At 43.8% G+C, this 9,859-nt stretch overlaps 1 protein-coding gene across 2 annotated transcripts in view; it reads right to left on the bottom strand.

The window, feature by feature from the left end:
• Positions 1 to 1,562: 1,562 nt before the first annotated feature.
• Positions 1,563 to 9,859, bottom strand: part of ITSN1 (intersectin 1) — an 87,636-nt gene continuing 79,339 nt past the window's right edge. For both annotated transcript variants that reach the window (XM_075263429.1, XM_075263430.1), the window contains exons 37-39: positions 6,799 to 6,882; positions 6,361 to 6,534; positions 1,563 to 3,675 (exon numbers count right to left, since the gene is read on the bottom strand). In XM_075263429.1, coding sequence (XP_075119530.1) covers positions 3,527 to 3,675; positions 6,361 to 6,534; positions 6,799 to 6,882 — 407 coding nt within the window. In that variant the 3' untranslated portion in view covers positions 1,563 to 3,526. The remainder of the gene's footprint in view (positions 3,676 to 6,360; positions 6,535 to 6,798; positions 6,883 to 9,859) is intronic.

The following is a 9,859-nucleotide window of genomic DNA, read 5'->3' as shown; positions in this document are numbered from 1 at the left end:
ACATGACATGAGTCTGGCAGCCATCTTGTGTCAAACAGGCATCATATGTGGACAGAAAAGAGAAGTGAGGTGGAGCAGAACATACAGATACAGGACAGCAAAGCAGAAAGGCGAGAAGGTACATGGTAGGCCTCAGTCATGAAAACAGGCCTCGTTTTCCGTAACAACCAATCACTGAGCAGCTTTCATTTTTTCAAAGCAGCGTCGGTCATGAAAGCCGAGCTCTGATAGGTTGCGATAGGCAACGAGGCCTGCTTTCCTACTCTTGGGTGTAGAATGTGGCAATAATTCAGGCACATATGCAGAATAAAGGTCCTGGTGGTCAGAGCTTGCTGGGATGTCTAGTTCTCCAACCTCTAGACCACTATTGAAGGGGACTGTCCACTTTGGCCGTGGTTCAGTAAGCCACACCCCCTTGTCTGCTTGGGACATGTCCAAATTTGCAGGGACGGCTTCGGAGAATTTTGAGACTGTCCTATTCATGTCATATTTAGTACCCAGCTTTCCCAGCCCCCTGAATAGCAGGTCCACCTCGTTACAAATGACACCAGGCTCATATCATTGCATAAATGGGGGAGTGTGACATTCAGGAATCCTGGAAAGCTGGGTATCAGCATCAAGTTAAGGCCATGACAGAATATTACGTTTACCAAAGAAAGACTAAGAGAACTGAGGATTTTGTTTTTAGTTAAGGGGTCCTCTTAAAGGGGTTGTCCAGGACTGTGATACTGAGGAGCATGGCCATGCTGCAGCTCTGTCCCATTCAAATGAGTGGGGCTAAGCTGCAATACCAAGCATGACCACTATACAATGTATAGGTCTGTGCTTGGTAAGAAGTGAAGAGACTTCTTTAAGGCGAGGGGGGGTCACAAAAGAAACTTTAAAGATGGCGATGTCACGACTGCGAAAAATTCCAAACCTGCTGGACTTTTGCCGCCAGTTGAATTCAACTTTGACATCATAGACATCAATGCAAGTAATGTGCGACTGGGACTAGCCTTAAAGGGGTTTTACCAATGATGGGTGGGGATCCGACCACTGGGGCCCCACCAATCTGGTGAACAGGGTCCGACTTTCCCATCGTAATAGAGAAACGGACCAAGCATGTGCCCTACTGTCCAATTCATTCTCTATGAGCGGAAGTCCCATTGGTCAGACCCTCACCAATTAGGAAGATACCCCCCTTTCCATAGAGGATAACTTCATAACTTGGTACAACCCCCTTAAAAGGGTTTATGAGATTAGAAAAACATGGATGCCTTTATCCAGAAACGCCACCACTCTTGTCATTATTTCCTTAAAGAAGCAGATATCTATCCCACTTAAAGGGATACTTACCACCCATCAAATAGACGGATATGCCCCCCCTTTATTATCGGTAGGGCTCTGACCTTTATGACCCTCACTGATCCTGAAAATGAAGGAGCTCGGTGGTGACCTACAGCTAAGCCCCCTACACTGTATTATTCCTCTACAGCAGCGCCCCAGCAAATCAGTAAGTCTGGTTGCAATTCCATGTATAGCCAGAGGGCTGGGGGCGCTACTAAAGTAGAAGGGGATGTAGCGCTATATTCATTCTCAGGCCTGATGGGGAGTCCCAGAGGTCATATCCTTGATGATACATCATCACTAATGCGGCATACCCCTTTAAGGTTAGGAGTGCAAGTACAGCTAAAATGTAACATGTACCGTTTACAGGAGGTATATAAGGCGATTGCACCATCTACACAGATTATTCACAATATTAGAAGCGTACAGACCGTCCGCATAAATAAAACATTCATACTGAACAAGCACATACCATTACATAAGCAGTGGCATCAGTAGCTGTATACTTCTATGTAAATTCATATATACCTCTACGAGCTTCCACTATATAGTACCCAGAGCTTACGAGGCTGTATACTGTGCATTTTACTGAAAAGGTCATTTGGGAGGAGCCTGACAAGCTGCTGCCGGTCAGCCAATCAACATCACTGGGAATATTTTCCAAAATGCTGATTGGCTAAGGTGACCCCTAAGCTCCTCCCTAGTCCTTTTCAGCTGAATGCTAGGCAAAATTAGAACTCGCTATGAATTACGGAGCCTCAATGTGCGCTGAAACCATCATGGCGACCAAGGGTCCTTGGCACTGGCGCCTCATTGGGACGCTCAAAGTCCTGATGGCCCTCACAGCCAAAGGGCTACAATTTTTAAAGGGGTATTCTGGGGCTATAATTCTGATCATCTGTCCTTGGGATAGGTCATCAATTTCAGATCTGTGTGGGTCTGACATCCGGGACCTCTACAGACCAGCTGATTGAAGGGACTGTGGTGTTTGGTCAAGTGTGGGGCTTACCAAGAACAGCGCCATTCATTGTATAATGGCTGTGCTTGGTATTGCGGCTCAGTCCCTGTCATTAGAATGGAAATGAACTGCAGCATGGCCCTGTGACCAATGGATGTGATGTCACTGGCCTGAGACGAGGAAGTGGAGGTCATGCAAGCTCTGAAAGCTCCTCAAATGGCTGATCGTCAGGGGTCCTGAGTTAGTTGTCTATCCTTAAGATATAACATCAATATCATAGACTTGAAAATCCCTTTAACATAAACTCACTTGCCTAAGCTGGGTAAAATCATAAGTTCTATGTCCGACCATAGCACCACTTCTCTGTACCGTATCACAACCAATCAGATGCCTGCTTGTAGCGGAGTCAAGAGATAATGAAACGATACATCTGATTGGCTACTTTTAAAAGTAAACATTATCATCGCCCCTCCCAGACCATAGACCAAAGTAAACGACACCTCCCATATAGCGACCTCTGTGCCCGCACAGGAAATAACAGCGTCATGGGACTAGTCCCAATAGGACGTGTGCTGGGGTGCCCATATTCAGCAAAAGTGGACAACCCCTTTAAATCCCTATGCACACATCCTACAGTGACCAGTGACCTAGAAACAAAGAAATATTAGCTGTCCCCTGCCACTGGCTTATGTATAAGGAACATAATTAAAAATCGGGTGATAGGTGGCGCTATAATCCATGAAAATGTGAACCGTTCATTTACGACAACCTACGGCTTGTGATTTCTGGCCTCTGGAGCGGTTTGGTCAAATATCCTCTAGTGTACTGAGCGAAGTATAGCTTCCTAGCCGAAAAAGAACTACGAATCCCAGCCTGTCCCTGTAGGGAGCTGCTGGTGGGGCTTGCTGGGACTTGTAATTCTGTACCTGCCGGCGCCTCTCGGAATCTACCTTTCTCCAGGGAATGTAAGCAGCGTTCCTTCTGAGCGGGCGATGCAGCGGAGTGTTCATCACAGCAAAGGTCATTTGTGTTCAGAAAGGAAAGAAACAACATCCTAAAATCTAAAATGGAGTCCCACATATAAAACACACAGACATTTTCTTAGAAAATGGTCATTCCAATTAAAAATCTGTGATGGTAAAACGGAGATGTTAGATCCGGGTTTTGGCGACGACGTACCATCATGAAAGGCTGGCGGGAGAGGCCAAGGAGGAGGACGCGGTTATGCGGTCCCGCCCCCTAGGTTTCATCGAATAACTGTAAGTCCAGCCGGACGACGATCTCCCCTGTGGGGACTTCATGTAAGAGCAGACACTTGGTGACGGGGCCTTTGGAGCCTTGGTCTTTCTTTATGTCTGCAACTCGGATTTCTGTTCTCCCCAGAAAATCTGAAATGACGGAAACCATGTTAGAAGTAGGAAAGACTGGAAACAGTCAGTATGCTGCTGCTGAGCGAGCGATTTTACTGGTTTCTATGTTATTTTATATACATTATTTACAGGAGTTTTCTAGAACCTGCATATTGATCATCTTTCCTTAGCATGGGTCACTAATATCTGATTGGTGGTGGTCTGATGCCTGGGACCCCCATCAATCCTATGGGATAGGTCATTAATATCTGATTGGTGGTGGTCTGATGCCTGGGACCCCCATCAATCCTATGGGATAGGTCACCAATATCTGATTGGTGGTGGTCTGATACCTGGGACCCCCATCAATCTTATGGGATAGGTCATTAATATCTGATTGGTGGTGGTCTGATGCCTGGGACCCCCATCAATCCTATGGGATAGGTCACCAATATCTGATTGGTGGTGGTCTGATGCCTGGGACCCCCATCAATCCTATGGGATAGGTCATTAATATCTGATTGGTGGTGGTCTGATGCCTGGGACCCCCATCAATCCTATGGGATAGGTCATTAATATCTGATTGGTGGTGGTCTGATGCCTGGGACCCCCATCAATCCTATGGGATAGGTCATTAATATCTGATTGGTGGTGGTCTGATGCCTGGGACCCCCATCAATCCTATGGGATAGGTCACCAATATCTGATTGGTGGTGGTCTGATACCTGGGACCCCCATCAATCTTATGGGATAGGTCATTAATATCTGATTGGTGGTGGTCTGATGCCTGGGACCCCCATCAATCCTATGGGATAGGTCACCAATATCTGATTGGTGGTGGTCTGATGCCTGGGACCCCCATCAATCCTATGGGATAGGTCATTAATATCTGATTGGTGGTGGTCTGATGCCTGGGACCCCCATCAATCCTATGGGATAGGTCATTAATATCTGATTGGTGGTGGTCTGATGCCTGGGACCCCCATCAATCCTATGGGATAGGTCATTAATATCTGATTGGTGGTGGTCTGATGCCTGGGACCCCCATCAATCCTATGGGATAGGTCACCAATATCTGATTGGTGGTGGTCTGATACCTGGGACCCCCATCAATCTTATGGGATAGGTCATTAATATCTGATTGGTGGTGGTCTGATGCCTGGGACCCCCATCAATCCTATGGGATAGGTCACCAATATCTGATTGGTGGTGGTCTGATGCCTGGGACCCCCATCAATCCTATGGGATAGGTCATTAATATCTGATTGGTGGTGGTCTGATGCCTGGGACCCCCATCAATCCTATGGGATAGGTCATTAATATCTGATTGGTGGTGGTCTGATGCCTGGGACCCCCATCAATCCTATGGGATAGGTAATTAATATCTGATTGGTGGTGGTCTGATGCCTGGGACCCCCATCAATCCTAAGGGATAGGTCATTAATATCTGATTGGTGGTGGTCTGATGCCTGGGACCCTTATCGATCCTATGGTCATTAATATCCCCAGGATAGGTCACCAATTGGTGGTAGTCTGATATTCAGGACCCCCACCTATGGGAAAAGTCACCAATAACTGACTGGTGATAGTCTGATGTCCAGGACCCCATCAATGGTGGTCTCCAAAAAACTTTAAAAATTTACTTATTAAATCGAGATAGTAAAATTATCACTTTTTTTTATAATTTGTTTTGATTTTTTGATTGTAGATTTTTTAAAATTCTACTTAGTCCATGATTATATGGTTGACCATCTTGTCTGAGCTTTATTAACCACTTCTGGACCACCCATAGACTATAAACGTCCAGATAGTGGTTGCCTTGTTCTGACAGGACGAGATCGTGCAGCTGCTGATACTGGGAGCGGCTGTAACTTCAGCTGGAGCTCCCAGAGAGAAGGCAGGGAAGGTTTATTACCCATGTTGCCCCTATTTTCTATTGGCAAGAATCAATCTATTGTTATGCTTAGTGGCCAGAGTGAAAATTGCACTTAAAATCTAGAGCATGACATGGAAAATGGAAAAAAAAAAATAAATAAAACGTTTTGAAAAACTATTTTTCACATTAAAACTTGGCTTAAAAATATACCATTTTTGGTGAAACATAGACCCTACCTCTTGAAAAATCCCTATAACATTAGTAATGCAGCTTCATACATTTGTTTGATAGAACACTGTTGATGCTGGAAAAACATCTACAAGCTGCTGTTGATGGATCTACTATTTGGATGTGTCTCTATGTAATACATGGGGGGATATACTCCATAATTCTGAAGACGTTTGTATACAATATTGGCCTATATGCCTTGTACAACATTCAGCAACTATTTTTGAGACTCTGACACCTTGTTCGCCTTGATAAAAGGAAAAGCTTAGAGGAAAAGAGGTGTGGCTTAGCTGAAAGGGTGTGGCTTAGTGGAAATGGGGTGTGGCTTAGTGGAAATGGGGTGTGGCTTAGTAGAAAAGTTGTTCGTTGAAAGGGCGTGGCTTAGCTGAAAGGGTGTGGCTTAGTGGAAATAGGATGTGGCTTAGTGGAAAAGAAGTGTGGTTTAGCTGAAAGGGTGTGGCTTAGATGAAAGGACATGGCTTAGCTGAAAGGACATGGCTTAGCTGAAAGGGCGTGGCTTAAAGTGTGAGATTGTGCATCAAAAGCTGTACACACATAAGGAAAGGATGTGCCATGTCTAGACCATGGATGCATATACTGCCCCCTAGCTGAGTACTGACCGTCTGGAGAAAACTGGTCTCTCTCGAACACAGTGATACAGAGGACGTCCTGCTCCAGGTCCTTGATGAAGAACTGGCAGTTGGAGTTCCACTTGGGGTTCAGGGTGTCCTGGATGGTCTTTGTGATGTGGCACTGGGAGCCCATGGTGATCTCACAGTAAGGATTACTCTTCCCTGGGTATATAATAAATCTGATAAGGATATACAGCTCAGATCTCACATTATGTAAGGCAAGGCAGGGACATGACTCGGGGTCTGTTCAGACATTGCATGCAGCTCTGCCATTCACCCAATACTAACAGCTAGATCATTCTGCCAGATGTGGCAGCCCTGGATTCCTAAGAAGGAGCTGCTGCCACCCATACCCTTGGCTCAATCATAGAAGGCCATACGATTTATAGAAGGGGCGATCATTCTTACGTGATATTTCGTACTCACCATGTGACCTGCAGGGTTTCAGCTCAATGCCTTCGACAATATTCACCATCAGTCTACCGATTCCCGTTGCTCTTTGAGAACGTACTGTAAATCAAGAAAAAAAAAATGGCGCCACCTGGGGTTAGAATTTATTGAAAAACAACAACAACTAAATGTAAGGAGAGGATTCATAATATGTTTGGATAAGGTTATGTTGTTCCATTTCTTCAACCACACACATACCTAGAAAGCTTATCAGGCTGTCACCACCACTAGTGGCCAGATCTGTATACAGCTGTATATGGTTTGTAGCCATGCAGACTGGAACCTAATGATCACGCCAAATCACTTACGTTATGTTACAAATAGTAATGAGATACAGTACAGAGATAATACACACAGTGATGTCACAGTACAGGGATAATACACACAGTGATGTCACAGTACAGGGATAATACACACAGTGATGTCACAGTACAGAGATAATACACACAGTGATGTCACAGTACAGAGATAATACACACAGTGATGTCACAGTACAGGGATAATACACACAGTGATGTCACAGTACAGGGATAATACACACAGTGATGTCACAGTACAGGGATAATACACACAGTGATGTCACAGTACAGAGATAATACACACAGTGATGTCACAGTACAGGGATAATACACACAGTGATGTCACAGTACAGGGATAATACACACAGTGATGTCACAGTACAGGGATAATACACACAGTGATGTCACAGTACATACAGTCCTATGAAAAAGTTTGGGCACCCCTATTAATCTTAATCATTTTTTGTTCTAAATATTTTGGTGTTTGCAACAGCCATTTCAGTTTGATATATCTAATAACTGATGGACACAGTAATATTTCAGGATTGAAATGAGGTTTATTGTACTAACAGAAAATGTGCAATATGCATTAAACCAAAATTTGACCGGTGCAAAAGTATGGGCACCCTTATCATTTTATTGATTTGAATTCCCCTAACTACTTTTTACTGACTTACTGAAGCACAAAATTGGTTTTGTAACCTCAGTGAGCTTTGAACTTCATAACCAGAAAAGGTATTTAAGGTGGCCAATTGCTAGTTGTTCTACTATTTGAATCTCCTCTGAAGAGTGGCATCATGGGCTACTCAAAACAACTCTCAAATGATCTGAAAACAAAGATTGTTCAACATAGTTGTTCAGGGGAACGATACAAAAAGTTGTCTCAGAGATTTAACCTGTCAGTTTCCACTGTGAGGAACATAGTAAGGAAATGGAAGACCACAGGGACAGTTCTTGTTAAGTCCAGAAGTGGCAGGCCAAGAAAAATATCAGAAAGGCAGAGAAGAAGAATGGTGAGAACAGTCAAGGACAATCCACAGACCACCTCCAAAGAGCTGCAGCATCATCTTGCTGCAGATGGTGTCACTGTGCATCGGTCAACTATACAGCGCACTTTGCACAAATAGAAGCTGTCAGGGAGAGTGATGAGAAAGAAGCCGTTTCTGCACGTACGCCACAAATAGAGTTGCCTGAGGTATGAAAAAGCACATTTGGACAAGGCAGCTTCATTTTGGAAACAAAAATTGAGTTGTTTGGTTATAAAAAAAGGCGTTATGCATAGCGTCCAAAAAGAAACAGCATTCCAAGAAAAACACTTGCTACCCACTGTAAAATTTGGTGGAGGTTCCATCATGCTTTGGGGCTGTGTGGCCAATGCCGGCATCGGGAATCTTGTTAAAGTTGAGGGTCGCATGGATTCCACTCAGTATCAGCAGATTCTTGAGAATAATGTTCAAGAATCAGTGACGAAGTTGAAGTTACGCCGGGGATGGAGATTTCAGCAAGACAATGATCCAAAACACCGCTCCAAATCCTCAGGCATTCATGCAGAGGAACAATTACAATGTTCTGGAATGGCCATCCCAGTCCCCAGACCTGAATATCATTGAACATCTGTGGGATGATTTGAGAGCGGGCTGTCCATGCTCGGCGACCATCTAACTTAACTGAACTTGAATTGTTTGTCCAAAATACCTTCATTCAGGATCCAGGAACTGATTAAAAGCTACAGGAAGCGACTAGAGGCTGTTATCTTTGCAAAAGGAGGATCTACTAAATATTAATGTCACTTTTCTGTTGAGGTGCCCATACTTTTGCACCAGTCAAATTTTGGTTTAATGCATATTGCGCATTTTCTGTTAGTACAATAAACCTCATTTCAATCCTGAAATATTACTGTGTCCATCAGTTATTAGATATATCAAACTGAAATGGCTGTTGCAAACACCAAAATATTTAGAACTAAAAATGATTAAGATTAATAGGGGTGCCCAAACTTTTTCATAGGACTGTAGATAATACACACAGTGATGTCACAGTACAGGGATAATACACACAGTGATGTCACAGTACAGGGATAATACACACAGTGATGTCACAGTACAGAGATAATACACACAGTGATGTCACAGTACAGAGATAATACACACAGTGATGTCACAGTACAGAGATAATACACACAGTGATGTCACAGTACAGAGATAATACACACAGTGATGTCACAGTACAGGGATAATACACACAGTGATGTCACAGTACAGGGATAATACACACAGTGATTTCACAGTACAGGGATAATACACACAGTGATGTCACAGTACAGGGATAATACACACAGTGATTTCACAGTACAGGGATAATACACACAGTGATGTCACAGTACAGGGATAATATACACAGTGATGTCACAGTACAGGATAATACACACAGTGATGTCACAGTACAGGGATAATACACACAGTGATGTCACAGTACGGGGATAATACACACAGTGATGTCACAGTACAGGATAATACACACAGTGATGTCACAGTACAGGGATAATACACACAGTGATGTCACAGTACAGAGATAATACACACAGTGATGTCACAGTACAGGGATAATACACAGTGATGTCACAGTACAGGGATAATACACACAGTGATGTCACACTACAGAGATAATACACACAGTGATGTCACAGTACAGGATAATACACACAGTGATGTCACAGTACAGGGATAATATACACAGTG

Source organism: Leptodactylus fuscus, chromosome 2 (assembly GCF_031893055.1).
Source record: "Leptodactylus fuscus isolate aLepFus1 chromosome 2, aLepFus1.hap2, whole genome shotgun sequence".
In the NCBI taxonomy this organism is placed as follows: Eukaryota; Metazoa; Chordata; class Amphibia; order Anura; family Leptodactylidae; genus Leptodactylus; species Leptodactylus fuscus.
This window is presented reverse-complemented; position numbering and strand designations above follow the sequence as displayed.